The sequence below is a fragment of the Haliotis rufescens genome, unplaced genomic scaffold, assembly GCF_023055435.1.
Source record: "Haliotis rufescens isolate VD_foot unplaced genomic scaffold, xgHalRufe1.0.p SCAF_3, whole genome shotgun sequence".
Classification (NCBI taxonomy): domain Eukaryota; kingdom Metazoa; phylum Mollusca; class Gastropoda; order Lepetellida; family Haliotidae; genus Haliotis; species Haliotis rufescens.
The window spans coordinates 66,117,130-66,142,364 of record NW_025964001.1 but is presented as its reverse complement, the minus strand read 5'-3'; the positions used below and the strand labels follow the sequence as shown (position 1 = coordinate 66,142,364).

The window sequence follows — 25,235 nt, the reverse complement described above, 5'->3', positions numbered from 1 at the left end:
CAAATGTGTATCCACATGATACATGTAAACGACCAAGGTGTACCCGCATGATACATGTAAACGACCAAGGTGTACCCGCATGATACATGTAAACGACTAGGGTGTACCCACAAGATACATGTAAACGACCAAGGTGTACCCACATGATACATGTAAACGACCAAGGTGTATCCACAAGATACATGTAAACGACCAGGGTGTACCCACATGATACATGTAAACGACCAAGGTGTATCCACATGATACATGTAAACGACCAAGGTGTACCCGCATGATACATGTAAACGACCAAGGTGTACCCACATGATACATGTAAACGACCAAGGTGTACCCGCATGATGCATGTTAACGGCCAAGGTGTACCCACATGATACATGTAAACGACCAAGGTGTACCCGCATGATACATGTAAACGACAAAGGTGTATCCAAATGATACATGTAAACGACCAGGGTGTACCCACATGATACATGTAAACGAACAAGGTGTATCCAAATGATACATGTAAACGACCAAGGTGTTCCCGCATGATACATGTAAACGACCAAGTTGTGCCCACATGATACATGTAAACGACCAAGGTGTACCCACATGATACATGTAAACGACCAAGTTGTGCCCACGTGATACATGTAAACGACCAAGGTGTACCCACATGATACATGTAAACGACCAAGGTGTACCCACATGATACATGTAAACGACCAAGTTGTGCCCACATGATACATGTAAACGACCAAGGTGTACCCACATGATACATGTTAACGACCAGGGTGTACCCACATGATACATGTAAACGACAAGGGTGTACCCACATGATACATGTAAACGGCCAAGGTGTACCCACATGATACATGTAAACGGCCAAGGTGTACCCACATGATACATGTAAACGACCAGGGTGTATCCAAATGATACATGTAAACGACGAAGGTGTACCCACATGATACATGTAAACGACCAGGGTGTACCCGCATGATACATGTAAACGAGCAAGGTGTACCCACATGATACATGTAAACGATCAGGGTGTACCCACATGATACATGTAAACGACCAATGTGTATCCACATGATACATGTAAACGACCAAGGTGTACCCGCAGACACATGTAAACGACCAAGGTGTACCCACATGATACATGTAAACGACCAGGGTGTACCCGCATGATACATGTAAACGACCAAGGTGTACCCACAAGATACATGTAAACGGCCAAGGTGTACCCACATGATACATGTAAACGGCCAAGGTGTACCCACATGATACATGTAAACGGCCAAGGTGTACCCGCATGATACATGTAAACGACCAAGTTGTACCCACATGATACATGTAAACGACCAAGGTGTACCCTCAGGATACATGTAAACGGCCAAGGTGTACCCGCATGATACATGTAAACGACCAAGGTGTACCCACAAGATACATGTAAACGGCCAAGGTGTACCCGCATGATACATGTAAACGACCAAGGGGTACCCAGATGATACATGTAAACGGCCAAGGTGTACCCGCATGATACATGTAAACGACCAAGGTGTACCCACATGATACCTGTAAACGACCAAGGTGTACCCTCAGGATACATGTAAACGGCCAAGGTGTACCCGCATGATACATGTAAACGACGAAGGTGTACCCACATGAAACATGTAAACGGCCAAGGTGTACCCACATGATACATGTAAACGACCAAGGTGTACCCTCAGGATACATGTAAACGACCAATTTGTGCCCACAAGATACATGTAAACGACCAAGGTGTACCCACATGATACATGTAAACGGCCAAGGTGTACCCGCATGATACATGTAAACGACCAAGGTGTACCCACATGATACATGTAAACGGCCAAGGTGTACCCGCATGATACATGTAAACGACCAAGGTGTACCCAAATGATACATGTAAACGACCAAGGTGTATCCAAATGATACATGTAAACGACCAAGGTGTTGTGTTTGTATGTTTGTTGTTTTACGCTGCACTCATGACAACTTGTCGAGATTATCCATACCATGACAACTTGGCTAGATAATCCATGCCATGACAACTTGTCTAGATGATCCATGCCATGACAACTTGGCTAGATTATCCATGTCATGACAACTTGTCGAGATGATCCATACCATGACAACTTGTCTAGATGATCATGTTGGAAACAAAACGACAGCATGGACTCGGTGAACTAAGCCCCATCATGGCCTTGAACCCTGACACACTGAATCATTGCCATGACCAGGGTGGTCACACTGCAAACGCACACGTTACAGCAGCTTTGTGAAGACGGATCCTTGATGCCGGTACCATGACAGTGTGAAGGAAAGAGTCCGACTGAGATATCGCGTATGTGGCGACCATGCATATAGCAGACGATAGATGTAAACGACCAAATGGTATACCGACATATAACATATAAACGACCAAACGACAAATGTGTATCCACATGATACGTGTAAACGACCAAGTTGTGCCCACATGATACATGTAAACATGTTTTACGCTGCACTCAGCAATATTCTAGCATATATATGACGGCCAAGGTGTACCCACATGATACATGTAAACGACCAAGATGTACCCACATGATACATGTAAACGACCAAGGTGTACCCACATGATACATGTTAACGACCAAGGTGTATCGCTGACCTTGTTTGATGCACATCATCGCATCCCTATTGCGTAGATCGATGCTCATGATGTCAATCACTTGATTGTCTGGTCCAGACAGACCGCCGGCATATGGCAGGTTTTTCTGAGTGTGGCGTTTATCAACAAACAAACAAACAAATATAGCGCGGCCTTTCTCAATGATTTGTCACCGAAATGTATAAATACATTAAGATTGCGATTTACGAAAACTACGAGTCTATGCATGAAAATATCTTCAAAGACGAGTCAAGTAACTATAGTTTATTCTCGGAGTCTTTATGTATAGCTTGCGGCCATCTTGGGATCAAACGCCAGTTGAAGGGTATTGTTCACACTCGCTCAGATCAAACACCAAGTCAAACAGGCGTAAGCACATACTGAGACTTATCCCACCATAGCAATCTACAACTTGATTGTCTCTTGTCGGAACGTGGTGCAATGGTAGTCATTTTCTACCGTTTTGAATCTGGGGAGACGAGAATTTAGATATTACAGAATGAGTTAATCTACTTTTCTTAAATCAGCTGCAGGTTTGTAAAACACAACCCCGAAGTTAATTGTGAAGAGAACCTTTTAGAATTAGGGTGTTCAAACGAGTCATTTTCTTGTTGCAAAAATAGTGAGTCTCGCCCGAGTGTCTTTTGATATCAAATATATCAACACGAGTTGATAAAAGTGGTAAAACTAAGAGGCTTGCCGAGGAGTTTTTCCCCTATTAACAACGAGTGTTGATATATTTGATTTCAAAAGACACGAGGTTGAGATTTCATTTATCATCCAACATCGTTCTTCCAATTTTTTCAGTTTGTAGACAGTAATAAGCAGTGTCTTAGTGTAAAAAGTACTGCTAACAGCTTCAGTAGCAGAGCCATTAGTGGTGTCATTTGATTGTGACGTCACAATGGTCAGCAAAGCATTGTGATGCAATTTCATTGGATCAATGTGTGTGGGGGGGTGTGTGTTGCACACTGGGATGATAAAGTGTCTCTGTACACGGGTATCACAATCAGTCTTAGGTACTGTACGTCTATGCGTATACTGTTAATGGGGAGTCTGCAACGCTCCATTGTTCAAGTTGTTAAGAATGTTTTTGTTTGTTTGTTGTTTAACGCCGTACTCAGCAATATTCCAGCTACATGACGGCGGTCTGTAATTAATCGTGTCTGGACCAGACAATCCAGTGATTAACATCATGAGCATCGATCCACGCAAATGGGATACGATGACATGCATCCAACAAGTCAACGAGTGACCTGATCCCGTTAGTCGTCTCTTATTATATATACATCCACCACCACTCAACTCCCAAATTCGATGTGTAAATTAAGGTACCTTTCACAGTCTCTCACACAAAAATGTCAAAATGTTACGTATTTGATTTACATTACTGACTTGTGGCAAGCTTGAAAACCTAAATGTCGTTGTAATCGAAGAGGGTGAACAAGCGTTTGTGTGGGCACTGATGTGTGAGGACGGTGCGAATTAACTTGAAATAAGACAATTATTTCTTGCTTGATACCCCTCGAAACTCTGTTCACTTAAAACAATTATGTGACGTGGTTGTGCATTTGTGTTGGAAATAGAACATAAAGGAGAAAATATTGATTAAATTTGAAAACTGTTGGCAGGAAGTTCCTCAAATATGACCAAACTTGAGATAGATTGTTTGAAAATAATATCCTTTTTCTGTATAATTTAGGTTTTTAAAAGTATTTTTCTGGAGGAGAGAGTATTTTACGAGAATATTTTCTTCTTAGTGTTTCCTGCATGACATTACAATGTGTTCCTCGTCTTGACGAACTGACCAATGATCAAAAAGCTTCTCTTAATGTGTTGGAGTCTTTGCGCCTGTGAACGCGGCCAAAAGTCCAATGCCCTGGGGCCGATCATTGGCTTTACGCAACCGATGTGTGTTTAGGTATGTCGTAAAAGTAAATACAGTATGAATTTAACTTTTTCAGAGCAGTTTGTGTGAATTGTGTAAGTTGGATACAGTGGAAATGATCGAAATATTAATTACACAAAGCATTATGGTTCAAAATATTTGTTGACATTTGCGACAACCATAAACCAACGGGCATTTGCTAATCAGGGAAGTAAACAAGTTAGGGCCAGCTGTGTATATGAAACTCTACGATCTGGTAATATTAACTGCATAGAGGATACAATTTGCACACGTATATTGCTGATATGTCTCTGTATAGCTTTTCTGGTGACCGCAACAAGTTTATCATGTGTTGATTTCACGTGATTAACGAATTTTTAGGCCAAATGAACACACAATGCACTGGGCTAGTCTTGGTCAGCGTGATGTCGTCACTCCAGCCTCTAAAACAGTATTCACGACTCAAGTTGGTAATTACTGTTAATAGAAAGGAGTGGTGAAGATGGACGCCCTTTCAATAACAGCACTCATAAACACTCATAAAAAATAGCGTATTTGTTTTTCTAAAATGTTAAACAACGGCCCACATGTCAAAGAATAACATTAGATCATAAGCCTGGAAAATTATAATTCAAAACTTACACTACAGGAGAATAAATGGTCTCACCATTTGTTATAGAATGGGCAGTTGGTATTTAGATAAGAAGTGTCATAGATTGGGAATTATCGTATCGATATATCAACTGAAAAGTAAATTGACATGACAGTAAATTGAAGTAAACATAGTAAATGTATTGCAATAAAAAATTTTTTTTATAAAATTGCAACGCAAATTCCTTTGCAGATCTTCAAGATATTAAATCATCAGTTATCTGTTGCATTTTGTCATAAATACGCCCCAGACCCAAGCAACAGTTTTGGAACAGTTTTTGAGGTGTACTCATGTTTATTTAACAGTTAAATTAATTATAACATTTATGGCATGTATATTTCAGGTACGGACTACACGGACAATGTGCAAGGCAGCTACTGTGTCTTAAGGAGAGCTTGAAATGGATGTTGTGATCCTTCGTATTGGTAGGCGTACATATACTTCACTCTCAGGTGAGAAAGACTTGGGAAAAATTTGAAATAACACAAATCCATTGTAGTCATCATGATTAACCCTACATGGCAACAATGTGTGAAGCCTATTTCTCCTGCCATGATATTGCTGAAATATTGTGTAAAACGCACCATAAAACTAGCTTAATCAAAATGTTTAATCAGGTTTAGAAATACGCTTTGGTCTTGTTTGATTATCATGATCATGTTGATCATCACAATCAATCTAAGAAATAGACAAAGAGAATTGTGGAAAACTTACATCATTGTGTATATCCTGATATCTGGGCCCCGTTCCACAAAGCGGTCGTAGCTCTAAGACGGTCGTAACTCCTATACTTTAACATAGACTTACGACTGTCGTAGCACTACGATCGCTTTGTGGAACAGGACCCTGGTCCATCAAACTTAATAACATTTGATGTTTTTATGATGTTAATCCTGCGATTGTTACAAATGTTAACATTTCCGAGTCCCGTAATGGGATTCAAACCATTAACCTTCTGATCCGAGGTCTGACATCTTGTCCACATTGTCAAAGAGGTTAACCCCGTCAGCAAGCTGACAAGGTAAGGATGTCATCTGTAGGATGACTTCACACCCTGCTACATACTCCCCCTGTCAACAAAAGGCACGTCCCGGGCACATAGCAGGGTACTGAGACTTATTTTGCTCACATTTAATATGAAACTGCTCAGCCCCAGGTTGGGCGCCAGTGTAGCGGGATTCAAACCATTAACCTTGTGATCCAAGGTTGGACACCTTGTCCACATGACCAAACAGGTTAACCCCGTCAGCAAGCTGATACAGTAAGGATGGAATCGGTGGGATGACTTCACGCCTTGCAACACATGTATGACAACAGTTGTGAAACTATCAGATATGATTATTGGGGAAATTTTAACAATGTGATAAAATTACAAAACTGATTCTGTTGTTTTGTTTCAGATCCCGTGTAGGCGAAGGCAGAAATGTCGGGCTGGGGACAATATCTGGCCAGGTTCGCCTATGACCTTATCTTCTTCAGCAATGACGTCCAAACAACCACCATCGCCATGGCAATCACAGGTTCCCTGTGCTGTTCAATCCTGTGGGCCATCATCCATGTCGTCACACTCATCCATGACCCCCCTGGACACGGCGACCCCAAGTCGGCCACCACACCCACAGAGTTAGCTCCCCTGCACGGCTTAACCCAGGTATTGAGATCATACGGTCTTTAATATCGGAGACCAACATATTAGGGCTGGGACGAAACCAAATTTACAACTCGGGTACCCAACCCCCTATTACCCTACCCCAAAATATATTTAGATACACGTATAAAACCATCTGGTCATGCATACACTGAAGTTGACTGAAGTTATATCTTTATTTAAACTATGAAAGTCAGAAGGAATGTGTGCATAGTCAGAAAGAAATGCGAACAGCAGTGACTTGTAGTGTAAATATGGAATTCAAGATAAGTATATATCACATGACTAATGGGTCCGAATGATAGTTACGGGTTTAACGACTGATTCCTTACAATCTACACCATCTATTAGCCATTCCAGAATGTTTTTTTGTTCAGGTTTCAAATTTTTAATCGGAATTTGTCAAAATATGTTTCGAAGCAAAGTCGCCAATTTGAAATTAGTGCTGTAAAGCACGAGAAAGCTGCCTTCTGATTGGTCATTCCATTGGTCGGTCAAAGTTCACGCAAGGTCTGTCTGACTTGACCCGTAATGGGATGTCCTCAGTTCTTTGTTCAGCGGTAGCGAGAACTAAGATCTGATTTTAATGAGATTGGGTCACATCTAGAATTGAGGAAAATCATTTTGTCAGCTCTGTGGGGTAAAGATTGATCCCTAGCAACCTATCCTTGTAGGGGGCGACTTAATGGACTGTGGTTTGTTGTTTAGATTCTAGTTATTGAATGAACATCCCGTGTCTTCTTTGGTTCGAGGATATTATCCCCTGCCTCGAAGTGGAAGGGGAATATAGGAATGGGTGCTGTCCGTCATGTTTTGTTTTTGGACCACTATGAGCGATATCTTAACCAAACTTGGCACATAGATAGGTCTAGTGGTGAAATGGTGCCTTTTGATAGTTTGGGATTTTTGAAAAAATTATTTCGAGTTTCCATGGCAACAACTTTGACTTGACTGAAAATGGGGGTATTGGCGGGGGATATGAGTATTTCATGCTTGTTAACATCTTACATCCTGTTTCAGATGACGCAGAGATCACTAATGAGTACTAGTCTGGATGTTCTGTGTATCAGGTAAGACGTACACTAAGATTTTAACGATGTCTGCTGCTATGATTTGGGGCTCACTGTGAAACCTGGTGTGTATTGAGAGTCCTTTTGCAACCTATTTTAATTCAGTCTGTCACCAATTTAAGTCCCAGATAAACAGCCAAGGGTCATAGAGTTAAAAAGTTAAATGTACAGTGTATATATATCAAACAGGTCAAGGAAGGTCCATTTCATGACAGATCATCTGTTGCTTGTAGCACCACGACATTCTTTCATTGTGGATTCTAAGACCCTGCTACAATTCTTTAAAAAAATATGATCAAAGATAGAGTGCAGTTACATAGAGAATCTCACCCGAGTGTCTTCATGGTCTTTTGATATCAAATATATCAACGCGAGTTGATAAAAGTGGAAAAATTCCGAGGCTTGCCAAGGATTTTTGCCACTTTTATCAACGAGTGTTGATATATTTGATGTCAAAAGACACTCGGGTGAGATTCTATTTATCATCCAACATCATTCTTCCAACTTTTTCAATTTGTAGACAGTAATTAGCAGTGTCTTCAGTGTAAAAAGTACTGCTAACAGCTTCAGTTGCAGAGCCATTAGTGATGTCATTTGATTGTGACGTCATGGTAACCAGTGATGTCACAATGGTCTGCAAAGCATTGTGATGTTATTTCATTTCAGCGATATCTACAGTGTAGATATCGCTTGATCTCATCCTGTTTGGGATGATAATCCCATTTACATGCACACTGCTTTACTGCGCTACTTGTGTTATGGTCATGGCAGCAATAAGAGCTTGTGTGCTTGTGTTTCCGTTTGCAAATTTACAATGGGTGACTTAAATTAAAAAATCATTCATGTCATTGCCAATATCATAACTGAAAAGAATTTTCATAGGAATTGATAAGACCAAAGACTTTGTATCTCTAATGAACCAATTCATATGTATTTTTTTAAGCCTTACGAAAACCTGTTTTTCATTGCAAATTAAGGAGACGCATCATTTATTAAGCGTCATACTGTTCAAAAGAAATAACCAGCTCACTCACTCTCTCAATTGTTTTGGTTGTGTCAGATGTGGTCGTCTGATGTCGAACCAGAAGTGTCGCTATGGGATGTGTTCGGGATGTTGCCTGGGGCGACGACAGTGTCGCGTCCATCAGTCCCTGGTTGTGTCAGACTCCGTCGTCATGGGACTCCGGATCACTGGCCCCAAAGGAATCGATCTCAGGTATCATTGTACATTTATTTGTCAATACAGTGAAACTTTTCAAGAATTGCTCATTCCTTTGTCCTGAGAGACAAGGAAAGGAAACAACGCCGGCCTCGGACAATATTCAGTCTGCTGTGGCACAAACACTGTTGTTTGAATATGTTTGGGATAAGGCTGTAGCTGAAGAGATGGTTGACATCATCTTGCCATATTTCTTCCCAGGTAATAATATTCAAATATCTGACAAGTTTAAAGGAACTATTTCACCGATTTGGATGCACCATCTTGTAATGACAGTAATGAAAGAACGATGTTACCAAGGATACACTAGGTAATTTCAACAGCGTCATGACGTCAGCCCATTATGACATAACTCAAAAAGGGTACTATCTCGTACAGTCATACAGTCGGCACATTGATATTTTAGCGAAGTATCTAGAATTGTCAATACATTTTGTACAAGGTTCACACAGGACTATAAAAGGCCGGGAATGAAGACAAAAATGCCTTGAAAAGTCTTGGAATTAGCCCCAAGGATTATCTGAAGGCATAAAATTATTTGACATGTGTAATTATTTTGAAAACTTTAAAATGTTTTGAAAGCTTTCACATTCTGTCGAGCATGTCTAGTATTACAGTTGGGGGCACGGGTGGCCCAGTTATCTAAGGCACCGCAATTCCCTGTGCAGAGTTGCGTCCCTTGGGCAAGCCAGAAACCTATGATTCAAATCCCCCGTTCGCCCCAATTATGTTTCTAGGTTTGTCAGCACCATACCCATGCTCGTGGGTTTTACCGAAGTGGTAAATGTCTGAGACCTGCATCACTTCGGGCTTTCCTCCCACATTAAGCTGACACGCTGTGATATAACTGGAATACTGTTAAAAGTGGCGTTAAACCCAACTCACTCACTCACTCACTCACTAGTATTAGTTAATTTACCATGGTTACTGAAACTGATATGACTCTGACAGACACATAGAAAAACATACATTGACTGATCATCCCTTGTAGCATTGAGATGTCTGACTATACAGGACAGACATCTAACACTTACCGTATTCGACGTAATAAGCGCCCCGCTCTAATTAGCAACAACGGCAATATTTGCTTACATATTGTCTAGTGAAAAATCCCAATAAGCGCCAATGATCAATGTACACAAGACCTATTTATTCGTGTATAATACGCACTCGTGTGTTACTAGCACCCTTAATTATGGCCAATTAAATTCTGGAAAAATATATCTGTCGTGTATAATACGCACAGACTTTTCTTTTGTATCATTTCAGGCTGTCAGCATAAACCATGAAATTTACGATCTTTCAACTCTGTTTTTTTCACCAAAATTTTATTCTAATAAGAGCCCCCTATTTCTAATTTTGAGAGTGCCCTGGGCGCTTACACTGAATCTCTTGAAGTCAGTCATTTCCATTTTAGAATGTCACAATAGCATTGAAAAGACCTTAAAATGCCATAAATTTTGTGAGTGAAAGTCTGTATGATCCATTCAATAGTATGCAGCATTACTTAATGCTTGTCAGAACAGATATTAGGAACAGGTGGTCAAACAGCCTAGTTGCACTCGTCCATGAGTACTTTAGTTGCTCTTGTTTATACACTAGCTGATCAATGCTTCAGCAGTACATAACACAAGTTTCTCTTCCTTCAGGGCTGGGACGAGTCCAAATTTACTACCCAGGTACCTGAACCCCTATTGCCCGACCCTACCTGGGTACCCACTGTAGGTCTTAAGAGTTGGGAACAAAAAGTCTGATTGGTAATAGTTTTACCACATCCCTGGGAAAAACTATTGAGATACATGTATCAACCGATCAGATCATGCATACACTGAAGTTGACTGAAGCTTTACTTTACTCAAACAAATACAAGTCAAACGGAATGTGTGTGCATCGCCAAAAAGAAATGCAAACATTAGCGACTTGTAGTGTAACCACTGAGCTATAGCGAGTTTTGTCATTAAAAAATATATCACGTGACTAACCACGGTTCCGGGTATTCCTGTGGGTACCCGGGTCCTACTCAGGACCCACCCGACCTCAGTACCTGAGTTACCCATCCCAGCCCTATCTTCCCCCTTGTGGAGATTCTGGGGGAGAGGTCACCATGCTTCTCATAGGAATTGACGAAACCAAGGACTGGGTGTTTGCAGTGGGTGGTGTGTGCATAGATTGTTGCAGAGTTGGCCGTTTTGCTGGGGTCTATCATACAGCTGGAATATTGCTCACTGTGTGTGAAACAATATATGCCCATTCAGACATTTTAAGGATTAAAAATGACGATAAAAACGTTGAATTGTGTGTGGATGAAGCTACAAGGGCTAACTGATCTATACACCTGCTCATTAATGCATGTGTGGTTGCTTTGTAGACTGTGTTACTAAACCTTTCTCTTACCCTGATGCAAGCTCCTTCCCAGCGTGTGACATCTTCGTTGCAATCTTGAAATTTGCCCTCTTACCCCAAATGCTGTAACGTTTATACTTTTGTTTATTTCTTTGGGAATGCCATCATTGTTAATTTTGAAAAGGTTTACGACTGGCCATATTTTCCAGATGAATTTGCTTTTTTGTTTGTGTAATCAGATTGGTTTGAGATTGCAGATGAACGGAAAATAACTCAACTTTCCTGTTACATTCTTACTAAACAATTACATCACAGTTAGAATGGAATACAAATACAAATTGACAAACAAAGAAAATAATTAAGTTTGGGTAAGAGTATTTGGCGTCACGGCAGTCATCACTTGTTTGTAAATATAACGGTATTCGGTTGCGAGTTCAACTCCAAAAATGGTTGTGGCCACCGATCACAGTGGGGAGTTTTGACAGGTGGCAGCGATAGTATAGAGAGCTCCGCGAACATTCTATCGCTGTGAGGAGCTTGATCCTGATGGTCAAAGGGGAGATCATTTCAGTTGTGTAGATAATTACCTCCCTTAACTTTTGAGCACATTAAGAAGGCCAGATTTGGGGGATTTTTTTCTGTTTTTTGGTCATCTTGAGAAAGTACAGGAGACACAGTTATTAGGCAAAGGATACTGCTAGGTGGTTTAGGTGATAAACAGACTTGAGTGTGAGGTAGGGGAGGTAACTCTTCAGTCATGATTACGTCATTGCCTGGCATGTGGTTAAGTTGTACCATGTTTTGTTCCAGCAACAGTTGTATGAGCAGTGTCCCTGAGCGACTTGGGTTTGTAGGCGCCCAGCTGACCTATCTCAACCTGTCCTGCAACAGTCTGACGCAGCTTCCTCCAGATATCGGTTGTCTACAGGGTCTCCGAGAACTACAGCTCAACGGCAATCAGCTCACTCACATTCCAGTTTGTTATGAATTCTTTCTTCTATTTTACTTATTGTCTTATATTGTCTCATGTGCTTATAATAATTACTCCGTGGTCAAGTGGGTAGAGTGCATGCCTAGAGGGCGAAAGGACGGTGGTTCGATTCCTAGGCGTGTCATATCACAAGACTTTGAAAGATGGTACTTGTTGTTACCCTGCCTGGCGCTCGGCATTGATGGGACAAAACAAGGACTCGTCGGCTCAGAGTCAGTATACTGTGTCTGAGTGGGGCATCCAATATCCATTGAACTCCAGTCTGGAATCTCAGTGGGCTGGCTCTATATGACCAGCATTTGCCTGAATTTGTTCTAACACATACACACACATTCATGCACATAGCTATGTATGTACAATAATCTTGAACGTTCATGGTGCATTTTAAACTTTGAACTATTTCTGAGAAAGACTACCGGTACACAGTTTAGTCCACATGTCTCAGGATATCTTCTGTAATTTCAACTTTTTTTCATAAACATGAACTGAGTTTCAATATATGTATTTCTAAATTGAATCTACCAAGTATGCCAAAGTTATGGATAATATCAGTTCATCATCAAAGTTTTCTGTCTTGGATATTTTGTTACGTGTTGATTCCCAAATTGAAACAATATGTTAACCCAGAAATCTGTATGTAAAAGAACTGAGTATGAAACCAACGAACAACCAACAAATAGTATATAATCAACAAATGTATTTGCAAAATTCACTATGTTTACAAATCAATACAAATTACTGCACAGTACTTACAATGGCAGTACACAATAGAGTGGTAGTACAATATTCACTGAGAGTATATAATATGATGGAAGTGGTCAGTATCAAATACAAAAATACAGTGATCATAGCAAAAGTCTGTAATAATATTATATATTCACCCAGTTGTCAAGCTTCCAGGATAGGATAGGATAGGCAGGAAATCAGGGATGATGAGCGATCCTCACATGAAAGCTGGTTTTGATGTGATGAAATGCATGAGAGATCTGTAAACAAGCACTTGTCTCCTTATATAGTCTAACCAGCGACTGGAAAGTTCCACATAGTGCACTCACAACATAGAACATTACAGAAATGTCGGTAACAGACTATCACTGTCCGCGGTATACGGGACTGAAAGTTTACAAACCACACTAGCATCTAAATATAGTAACTTCCTGATGACTGATCACTGTCCAAACGCAATGTAATGTGCGTCTACCGTATCCCAACAGAAACAATGTAACGCGGATACAATCATCGTTAAGCAATACACTACCATATAACAATTGCTGATGATGCTGATTTTGTTTACAGTCCACATTAGGGAGTCTACATCAGCTGACGGAGCTCAACCTGCGACACAACCAGCTGGCCGACATTCCAGGTATAATCTGGGTCATCTCGCCCACTGTTATCTGCAGATAGTCCATATTTTTAACTTATCCTGCATTACTCCTTAATGCATATTACTGCTTGTTCTTGACCGAGAAAAGAGCTGTGTGAAGATCTTGCTTGAAGATGTTGTTCCAACTAGCTGAGAGGCGAACCCTATCACAAAGCTCCAACATAACCAGGGGAAGTGACGTCACAGATCACCACATTATTCTTGTCACTTGATGAGTAAAGACCTGTTTTTTTATCTGCTCATAAAACTTGTTAAAACTTTCACATGTTTTACTTCTTTCATTTGCTATTGATTTGTCAGATACTCTGCTACATGTGTTACCTGTATGTTGTCAGATGCTCTGCTGCATGTGTTACCTGTATGTTGTCAGATGTTCTGCTACATGTCACCTGTATTTTGTCGGATGCTCTGCTACATGTGTTACCTGTATGTTGTCAGATGCTCTGCTACATGTTACCTGTATGTTGTCAGATGCTCTGCTACATGTTACCTGTATGTTGTCAGATGCTCTGCTACATGTGTTACCTGTATGTTGTCAGATGCCTGCTACATGTTACCTGTATGTTGTCAGATGCTCTGCTACATGTTACCTGTTTGTTGTCAGATGCTCTGCTACATTTTACCTGTATGTTGTCAGATGCTCTGCTACATGTGTTACCTGTATGTTGTCAGATGCTCTGCTACATGTTACCTGTATGTTGTCAGATGCTCTGCTACATGTTACCTGTTTGTTGTCAGATGCTCTGCTACATGTGTTACCTGTATGTTGTCAGATGCTCTGCTACATGTGTTACCTGTATGTTGTCAGATGCTCTGCTACATGTTACCTGTATGTTGTCAGATGCTCTGCTACATGTTACCTGTATGTTGTCAGATGCTCTGCTACATGTTACCTGTATGTTGTCAGATGCTCTGCTGCATGTGTTACCTGTATGTTGTCAGATGCTCTGATTCATGTGTTACCTGTATGTTGTCAGATGCTCTGCTAAATGTTACCTGTATGTTGTCAGATGCTCTGCTACATGTGTTACCTGTATGTTGTCAGATGCTCTGCTACATGTTACCTGTATGTTGTCAGATGCTCTGCTACATGTTACCTGTATGTTGTCAGATGCTCTGCTACATGTTACCTGTATGTTGTCAGATGCTCTGCTACATGTGTTACCTGTATGTTGTCAGATGCTCTGCTACATGTTACCTGTATGTTGTCAGATGCTCTGCTACATGTTACCTGTTTGTTTTCAGATGCTCTGCTACATGTTACCTGTATGTTGTCAGATGCTCTGCTACATGTTACCTGTATGTTGTCAGATGCTCTGATTCATGTGTTACCTGTATGTTGTCAGATGCTCTGCTAAATGTTACCTGTATGTTGTCAGATGCTCTGCTACATGTTACCTGTATGTTGTCAGATGCTCTGCTACATGTTACCTGTATGTTGTCAGATGCTCTGCTACATGTGTTACCTGTATGTTGTCAGATGTTCTGCTACATGTCACCTGTATGTTGTCAGATGTTCTGCTACATGTCACCTGTATGTTGTCAGATGCTCTGCTACATGTGTTACCTGTATGTTGTCAGATGCTCTGCTACATGTGTTACCTGTATGTTGTCAGATGTTCTGCTACATGTCACCTGTATTTTGTCAGATGTTCTGCTACATGTTACCTGTATGTTGTCAGATGCTCTGCTACACCTGCCTAGTCTCAAACACCTGAACGTGGAGCACAACCAGCTGACGAGTTTATCCCCTGGCATCAGTCATCTCTTGCTCCTGGAGGAGCTCTACGCAGGGTGAGACACCTGTCACACCTCTCACACCTGTCACACATCTCACACCTGTCTCACCTGTAACGAGAAGAATACAAATAATGGGGAAAAATCATGTCAGATACCCTTTTTTCTCAAAATGTAATTCACACTGATATTTTGACAGTTTGACGTCTTGCTAAAATAGAGACTTTACTTGAAGCAAAAGGATAACATTTTTATCCCCTCAAAAAGGAGGTGTTTATTCTTATGTATGTTTTTCCCTACAGGTATTTGGTGTAATTCATTTTTATTTTTCTGTCCTGTTATAATGATCCATCGTGTTACAGATTCAACTGTCTCACATCTTTACCAAGTGCAATAGGAAAACTTTTTAATCTAAAGGTAAGAAAACTCTGTTTATCTGAGAAACAGCTAGAGATGAGTCTTGTTCTAAACAGACTTACTGTACAGCCACATCCACACATTGTTAGCAGTGATATCTGTTTAAATCGCCAAGAGCGTGAGTATTGTTTAGGCGTCTTCTTTTAGACAAGAATCAGGGAAAGACATATATATATATATTCCTTTAATGTGTCACAGGGCATTACTAAGGATACTGAGGTGTACCGTTTGTATTTACGTTACTGACTAGAATACTTCTGATACATCTCTGAATTTCATTTCATCAAGAGCGAGACAAATGTGTATCCCATTTCATAATTACAGGTGCTGTCTGTCCACCATAACAAGATGGCGACTGGTCTACCGAGCAGTATTGGTCAGCTGATCTGTCTCCAACAGCTGGACGTAGAGAACTGTGATTTGTCGTGCCTGCCGCCCACCCTAGGGAGGTGCATGTCGCTGTGTAAACTCAAGCTGTGCCACAACAGGTACACAGGCCCCTCAGTCACACAACAATGTGTGTGTGTGTGTTCATCTGTGTGTGTGTGTTAATCTGTGTGTGTGTGTGTTTGTGTTTGTGTGTGTCTGTGTGTGCATCTTTTTGCGTGTGTGCATTGGTGTGTTGTGTGTGTGTGTGTTTGTGCATCTGTGTGTGTTTGTGTGTGTGTTTGTGTGTGTGGTTATGTGTTTGTCTGTGTATGTGTATGTTTGCGTGTGTGTTTGTGCATCTCTGTGTGGTTGTGAGCATCTGTGTGGTTGTGTGTGTGTGGTTGTCTGTGTGCATCTGTGTGTGGTTGTGTTTATGTGTGTGTCTGTGTGGTTGTGTGTGTGTGGTTGTATGTGTGCATCTGTGTGTGGTTGTGTTTATGTGTGCATCTGTGTGGTTGTGTTTATGTGTGTGTCTGTGTGGTTGTGTGTGTGTGGTTGTATGTGTGCATCTGTGTGTGGTTGTGTTTATGTGTGCATCTGTGTGGTTGTGTGTGTGTGTCTGTGTGGTTGTGTGTGTGTGGTTGTCTGTGTGCATCTGTGTGTGGTTGTGTTTATGTGTGTGTCTGTGTGGTTGTGTGTGTGTGGTTGTATGTGTGCATCTGTGTGTGGTTGTCTGTGTGCATCTGTGTGTGGTTGTCTGTGTGCATCTGTGTGTGGTTGTCTGTGTGCATCTGTGTGTGGTTGTCTGTGTGCATCTGTGTGTGGTTGTGTTTATGTGTGCATCTGTGTGTGGTTGTATGTGTGCATCTGTGTGTGGTTGTATGTGTGCATCTGTGTGTGGTTGTATGTGTGCATCTGTGTGTGGTTGTCTGTGTGCATCTGTGTGTGGTTGTATGTGTGCATCTGTGTGTGGTTGTATGTGTGCATCTGTGTGTGGTTGTCTGTGTGCATCTGTGTGTGGTTGTCTGTGTGCATCTGTGTGTGGTTGTCTGTGTGCATCTGTGTGTGGTTGTGTTTATGTGTGTGTCTGTGTGTGGTTGTGTTTATGTGTGCATCTGTGTGTGGTTGTGTTTATGTGTGTGTCTGTGTGGTTGTGTGTGTGTGGTTGTCTGTGTGCATCTGTGTGTGGTTGTCTGTGTGCATCTGTGTGTGGTTGTCTGTGTGCATCTGTGTGTGGTTGTCTGTGTGCATCTGTGTGTGGTTGTCTGTGTGCATCTGTGTGTGGTTGTGTTTATGTGTGTGTCTGTGTGGTTGTGTGTGTGTGGTTGTATGTGTGCATCTGTGTGTGGTTGTGTTTATGTGTGCATCTGTGTGGTTGTGTGTGTGTGTCTGTGTGGTTGTGTGTGTGTGGTTGTCTGTGTGCATCTGTGTGTGGTTGTGTTTATGTGTGTGTCTGTGTGGTTGTGTGTGTGTGGTTGTCTGTGTGCATCTGTGTGTGGTTGTCTGTGTGCATCTGTGTGTGGTTGTCTGTGTGCATCTGTGTGTGGTTGTCTGTGTGCATCTGTGTGTGGTTGTCTGTGTGCATCTGTGTGTGGTTGTGTTTATGTGTGCATCTGTGTGTGGTTGTATGTGTGCATCTGTGTGTGGTTGTCTGTGTGCATCTGTGTGTGGTTGTATGTGTGCATCTGTGTGTGGTTGTCTGTGTGCATCTGTGTGTGGTTGTCAATGTGCATCTGTGTATGGTTGTGTTTATGTGTGTGTCTGTGTGTGGTTGTGTTTATGTGTGCATCTGTGTGTGGTTGTGTTTATGTGTGCGTCTGTGTGGTTGTCTGTGTGCATCTGTGTGTGGTTGTGTTTATGTGTGTGTCTGTGTGGTTGTGTGTGTGTGGTTGTCTGTGTGCATCTGTGTGTGGTTGTGTTTATGTGTGTGTCTGTGTGGTTGTGTGTGTGTGGTTGTCTGTGTGCATCTGTGTGTGGTTGTGTTTATGTGTGTGTCTGTGTGCATCTGTGTGTGGTTGTCTGTGTGCATCTGTGTGTGGTTGTCTGTGTGCATCTGTGTGTGGTTGTCTGTGTGCATCTGTGTGTGGTTGTGTTTATGTGTGTGTCTGTGTGGTTGTGTCTGTGTGGTTGTGTTTATGTGTGTGTCTGTGTTGTTGTGTCTGTGTGGTTGTGTCTGTGTGGTTGTGTTTATGTGTGTGTCTGTGTGGTTGTGTTTATGTGTGTGTCTTTGTGTGGTTGTGTTTTCGTGGTGTGTCTGCTTGTTGTTTTACCCAGCATTCAACAATATTCCAGCTATGTGACTGTGGCTCTTACATAAGTCTGGACCAGACAGTTCAGTGATTGATATTATGAGCAAAGATCCATCAACCATGTAGTCCAACCACCAAATCCATTAACTCACTTATGACCAGCATGGTTTCCTGAAGACCATTTGTTAACCAGACTCCCTGTGAGGCATATAATATGTAGGAAGTTATTGTACATCAAAATATGTTTATAACGATCACGCTTATAACGAACTGATGTCATAATTTGATTTTGCTTGTCGACATTAATTAGAACCCAGTTGTAAAGGAAAATAGTTGAAAACTGGAAATCAAATCTAGCACCATTAATTTGATGATTATCTTTATCTCACATCCTCTAAAGCATTGTGGTTGATGTGGTTGATGAGCTTCCAGACCAGTGAAGATTCCGGGATAGAATAGGTCTTCAGCAACCCATGCTTGCCGTAAAAGGTGACTATGCTTGTCGTAAAAGGCGACTAACGGGATCGGGTGGTCAGGCTCGCTGACTTGGTTGATGCATGTCATCAATCCCAAATACGTTGATCAATGCTCGTGATATCAATCACTGGATTGTCTGGTCCAAACTGGATTATTTACAGACCGCTGTCATATAGCTGGAATATTGCTGAGTGCGGCGTAAAACAACAAACCAATCAATCAATGATGAGCTTCCATAATCATGTGCTGTGGATAATGGTTCAATAATGGCAGAATATTTCAGATTGAGTTACCTCCCTTACCAGCTGTCACAGCTGCAGCAGCTGCAGGAGTTGTATGTGACAGACAACGGGCTTTCATCTTTCCCAGCTGCAATGGAAAACATGGCAATCAAAATGTTTGAAGGTAAAAAGGATCTATAGTAGAACACGGCTATAACGACCAGGGCCCTGTTCCACAAAGTGGTCTTAGCGCTAAGTCGATCGTAACTCCCATTCTTTAACACTGACTTACGACAATCGGAGCGCTAAGATCGCTTTGTGGAACAGGGCCCAGGGATAGAGCGAACAAACGGATACAACAAACTGTTACAAAATCCCCAATTTATCTCCTATATATTATCATATAAAATTTATGTACATAACAAACTCTCTACAGCGAACAAACGGATATAGCCAACTGATATCTGATCATCGACAAGCCCATCTACCACTAATTAGTGACGTGTATAGCGAACTGAGAAATCTCACTCAGTGTCGAGTGCCACTGACAATTGACTGTACGCAGTCAGAAGCGAATCAACACAATTGTGGCGATCAACACAATCACTGGTGCCGATTCAACCTTGTTAAATTTGTATAATGTTAATCAGACCTGTCCATGTAATTGGACTAATCTAGTATGTTAAACAAACAAATTTCATTCAATATTGTTTACATTAATTTTGGTGATATTGGAATATATTATTCTGATAAAATAATAATTTCAGATACAATTTCTTCCGACCATTGCATCAAAATGTTTTGAAGTTGTATCATTGGGTACTTTTTAACTGAATCACCGGTAGATGCGGGAGGAAACGTGTATAAACGTGTATGTGTATTGTGTTAGTTTAGCCAAGATGGCGGACGTTTCCAAGCGAAAACGTATATAACGAACAACGTATATAACGAACTGATTTCTCCGGTCCTTTGTAGTTCGTTATATCCATGTTCTACTGTATTGTCAAATATTATCGTTTTGTTCGTGATAATGAATGTAAGTGACCTTACTGATAGCATCTTCAGAACTACAGTCCGTTTGACTCCAAATGAGAACGATGAATTGCAAAATAACTCGAAATCCAGAAAAGTGTATGAAACATCAATACGGTACTTGACCATGAATACCCTGTACCCAACAAAATCTGAATTTTGTTTATTTTAAGACCCATGACGGATGAAGTTCTTTAAGAAACTATCATGTAATTTTGTATAGAAATGTGTACATGACACGTAGGGGGGACAAACCGTGGAAGGCACAGCGCAAGCACGCATGCACTGCACGTTCTGTGGTAGGGGAAATGACAGAGCATTAGAGGGGCCGTCTCATGATAATTTCAGTCACAATCTGACTCGCTCATGCCATAGATCTCGTCGTCGGAACTGCTGGTGCCTGAACCGACTGCCACTATTATAGGTTGGACTGTTGCTGGCCGTAGTCCATCTCGTGACCAATAACGTGGCTCTATCTTGTCAACGACTGTGGCCACACAACGCCTCCATGTTTCTACTGTTACCCGACCAAGGGATTCCTTTACGAGTTGTTCAACGTCTCGTAATTTGAACGTTGTGTTTGATCGTCCAACGTCACCCTTGACGATGCCCCATACCAACTCGATTGGATTCAGGTCGCAGTGATAAGGTGGCAGTCGTAAGACAGCGTGAGCCTGACCCTTGATGTAACTGTCAACTTTATACACGGGGTCAGGTTTCATAGTTTTGATGATTTCATAGAGCTGTGGTTTCGTCGCTCGAGAAGGAAAGGTAATGTTCCTCCGTTGCAGCCAAGTAACCATGTCTCCTTTACGGTTATTAGAGGTTGGAGTCTTGCTTTCTGGATCCTGCATACTATGATACGGTGCATTGTCCATGACAATGAGAGACTTGGTAGGCAAAGCAGGGACTAATTTATCTTTCACCCACTCCAGAAATACATTGCCGTTTATTTCTGTGTGGTAGTCCCTGTTGTCTTTGGCCTTGGCTCTAAAGACAAGGTCACAGTCTGGGAGAAAACCCTGACTAGCAGAACCAGCATGGAGAACTATGAGTCTTTCACCCTTTCCCATTGGTAACTTTCTACCAGACTCCTTACAGTCACCACTGGGTACCCACTGACTGCTGGCTATGTGTGACGCATTTACCCTTGTCTCTTCTAAGAAGACGGGCTCATATCCTTCTTCACGTTTCTGCTTGATGGTACGAAGGTAATGATTTCGGAGACGAACAATGTCAGACCATTCACACAACACAGCCCTATTTTCTCCAGTTATCTTTTTGTATCTTTTTGCAACAGCTGCCATAGTTTGTACTTTGCAACACGTAAATCATGGTCAGTTTCAAGGTGTTTCTTCAAAATTCTTAGGGACAGGTACTTATTTTCCGAGTGCAGTTTAACAATTGCACGTCTGACTTGATCCCTCTGAAAACTGTCTAATTTATCAACCTTGCGTGGTTTTGACATGTTCCCTACCTCCTTGGCCTGACTATTTGTATCTCGTCGACTAACAATATTTTTAAGTTTCTGAGGGGACATACCAAGAGCTTTTGAAGCTCGTTTCAAGAATTTATTAATTGCATAAAAAGGGGCTTTGCTCTTTCTGCTTCACTTCTAAAGAAATCATACACATTCAACATCAGCTGTTTAACATCTGCTGAGTAGCGCATCTTGTCATTGAATGAACACGGTCACTGTGTAGCACGTGCAGACCGTGCTTGCGCTGTTCCTTCCACGGTTTGTCCCCCTACGTGTCATGTACTCATTTCTATACAAAATTACATGATAGTTTCTTAAAGAACTTCATCCGTCATGGGTCTTAAAATAAACAAAATTCAGATTTTGTTGGGTACAGGGTATTCATGGTCAAGTACCGTATTGATGTTTCATACACTTTTCTGGATTTCGAGTTATTTTGCAATTAATCGTTCTCATTTGGAGTCAAACGGACTGTAACATGTTTTACTAGCTCCCTGCTTCGTTAACTTTTTCTGAATTCACTGTGTTTTAGTTTCAGGGAACCCTCTGATCACAAGGGACACTGCTGTTATTTTATCTAACGAAACAACACCAACAGAGGTCTTAACATTCCCTCCCCTCATTGAAATAGTTGCCCGGCAGATAGTATTAAAGAAAATAGGACACCGCCATCTTCTTCCTGACTTCTTGCAAGGTAAGCTGACAATCAATGGTCGTCCTTGTGTCATGATCCAAAATTTTTTAAAAGATAAGGGTTCATGTCTTTTATTATTTATGTATTTTCTGGGGGATGTTAGGCAGAATGGACTCCCTGCTATCCTTGTAATGACATCAAACTATTGGTATTTGGGTTGTTACATTGTGTGACCTGGCCGATTACTCATGCTATCAGTCACTGGTTTACCAGGCCCAGACTTCATTATTGTAAATCTTGAAATTAATGCGTCTCCAAATTAATGTGACTTTTGACCCCTAGCCAAAAATGTGACTCAATATTAATGAGTGATTCCCGTGCAACCTTTCGAGTTGAGTTGATTGGTTCAACTGTGTCATATGGCCCTGTGACGCAGGGGTAGCATTATGCAGATGGCTCTTACAATGAATGCTCGTACCACCTGTGACAAACAGGTCTGGTTGTTGATGAAATATAGTGATAGCTAAATAGACAGAATTTTTATTCATGCACCGATTGTGTTTAAATGTAATATCCAGTTATGTATGACTGTTTAATAATCTCATACCAACTTTGACTGGAGTAGGTCCAATAGTTTTTCAGATATTGTAGTAAACGTCGGTACCTTAAATTACCTTCCAGACTTTACAATATAGATATTGCCTGATCTCACCCAAGCTATATCTCTTGTTGGAGCCAGTTTGGGATGATAAGAATAGATTGCAACAATGTTACAATATTATGTCTTACATTTGAAATGTAGCTGCTTGTGACAACATGTTTGTACTGAACCTTATGCAGCAAGTAATACATCTTCCTGAGGCAAGGGAGTTATCTGACTGTAAAAGTCCAGTTTCCACCCTTGCCGAACTAGACTGAAATTTCTTGGCTCGATAGTAGCGCCACCATGACTATTACGACTTGTGTTCCTTCTATGTCCCTTCTATTGACCAATCAAATTCCACCTCTCATATCACATGCATTTGCTTCAAACAAAATGGCCGCATCCTGTCAAGACAATCTGATCGATAATCAAAGTCTATATTTTGATAATATTTGGTCTTACTTCGCAAAGTGCATCGAATTATGTGAGCACCTTGATTAAAAACATGAAAAGATTTGGAAAATATCTGTTGACGCTGAGTTGGCAGTACACATGCTTTGCAAATCCTGCAATCATCCGAAATCTGCATGACAGTTTATGAACCAGATGTTGATTTCAAACACAATTTTGATTGGACTATGCATAGACCCGTTAATCCAGCCAAATCATAACTCCATATTTCCAGCCTAGTTCAGCAATGGTGGGAACTGGACTTTTAAAGTAGGTAAACTTCCTTGCCTCGGGTAGATGCAAGGAATACAGATGCAGGTGAGCTACAGAGCCTTGTGCTTCTGGTTGCTGTTGCAGATCTCCTCCAGGCCAGGAAGCAGTGCAGTCGTTGCAAACAGCCGGTATTCCGGTACCACCACACAGCCATACGCCAGGGAGTCATTGGGAAGTACCGCACCAAGGTGCCGCTCAAAGAAACACTATGTGCTCCCCATCTGTCCACAAAATGTCCTCTTTTGTGAAAAAAAATGCTACAATTCCATGTTGTTTAAAGCCTAAGGGAGCCACTTTGGTAACATATAAATATATTTAAGATCGAAATTTCTGGGTTTTTTCAATTATATGTTTATTTTCTTGAAGTTTTTGCTTGTTATTTCGATTATGTTTTCTACATTTCAATTATTTTCTCATTACTTCGAGTTTTTCATAATTTCAAGTTTATTTTAAAAAAACTCAATTTTTTTATTTTTATGTCTTGTCAAAATTTCTGTTATTTTTTTTAGCTGCTTCCGAACGACTGATTCCGTCAATTTATTATTATTTTGTATATTTTCTGTTATTTTCTCGTTGCTGCCAGTTTTTTCTCGTTACTTCAATTATGTTCTGGTAATTTCAATTTTCTCATTACTTCAAATTCATTTCAAAAACACAAAATTTTGATTATTGTTATCATTATTTCAATTATATTATCGAAATTATGAGTTTTTTCTAGTTGCTTAATTTTTTTTCTCAAATTTCGAGTTTTTTAAATAACAAGGAAATAATCGAAGTAATGAGAAAATACTCCTAATTCCGGGAAAATAATTGAAATATCGAGAGAAAAATTGAAATTTTGACAAAATAATCGAAATAACAAGAAATTTTGATTTAAAAAAAAATGAACCAAAGTGGCACCATTAGGCTTTTGTAAAGTTGAAGGTATAACAAATATGTTGGTATTTCTTAAAAAGATGTTTAATGAACATGCTTTACTGTAGCAAAGTAATGTAGGTTGTGTGTTCCCAGTTGTCTGAGGTGCAGTAAATCGCTGTGCGGAGTTACTTCCCTTAGGTGTGCCAGAAACCTTTGATCATGGGTTCTAATCCAAGATTCACCTTGTTTATGTTTCTAGGTTTGTTGTTGGTTGGTTGGTTGGTTTGTTGTTTAACGCCGCACTCAGCAATATTCCAGCTATACGACGGCGGTCTGTAAATAATTGAGTCTGGACCAGACAATCCAGTGATTGATATCATGATCATCGATCCACGCAATTGGGAACGATGACAAGCATCAAACAAGTCAGCGAGCCTGACCACCCGATCCTGTTAGTCGCCTTACGACAAGCATAGTTGCCTATTACAGCAAGCATGGGTTGCTGAAGACCTATTCTACCCCGGATCTTCACGGGTAGTTC

General features: G+C 40.9%; 1 protein-coding gene across 2 annotated transcripts; it reads left to right on the top strand.

The window, feature by feature from the left end:
• The first annotated feature begins 4,740 nt into the window (after positions 1–4,740).
• LOC124151519 (plant intracellular Ras-group-related LRR protein 4-like) lies at positions 4,741–25,061 on the top strand. Of its 2 annotated transcripts, XM_048403309.1 has the most exons (13): positions 4,741–4,800; positions 5,540–5,648; positions 6,597–6,847; positions 7,865–7,914; positions 8,975–9,130; positions 12,287–12,452; positions 13,764–13,833; positions 15,537–15,648; positions 15,954–16,008; positions 16,333–16,496; positions 19,387–19,508; positions 22,369–22,530; positions 23,921–25,061. In XM_048403309.1, exons 3-13 carry the CDS (start codon positions 6,620–6,622, stop codon positions 24,082–24,084), a joined length of 1,449 nt encoding a protein of 482 aa, XP_048259266.1. In that variant the 5' UTR covers positions 4,741–4,800; positions 5,540–5,648; positions 6,597–6,619; the 3' UTR covers positions 24,085–25,061. The 2 variants fall into 2 exon arrangements, with proteins under 2 accessions (XP_048259266.1, XP_048259267.1); XM_048403310.1 differs by lacking the exons at positions 15,537–15,648; positions 15,954–16,008; positions 16,333–16,496; ... (1 more) ...; positions 22,369–22,530; positions 23,921–25,061 and adding an exon at positions 14,293–15,101.
• Positions 25,062–25,235: the final 174 nt, after the last annotated feature.

Coding starts and splice junctions, on each gene's coding strand:
- LOC124151519 (XM_048403309.1), top strand. CDS start 6,620: ATGTCGGGCTGGGGACAATATCTGGCCAGGTTCGCCTATGACCTTATC. Junction 16,009..16,332: donor GAAAACTTTTTAATCTAAAG/GTAAGAAAACTC, acceptor TCATAATTACAG/GTGCTGTCTGTCCACCATAA. Junction 19,509..22,368: donor GGCAATCAAAATGTTTGAAG/GTAAAAAGGATC, acceptor ACTGTGTTTTAG/TTTCAGGGAACCCTCTGATC.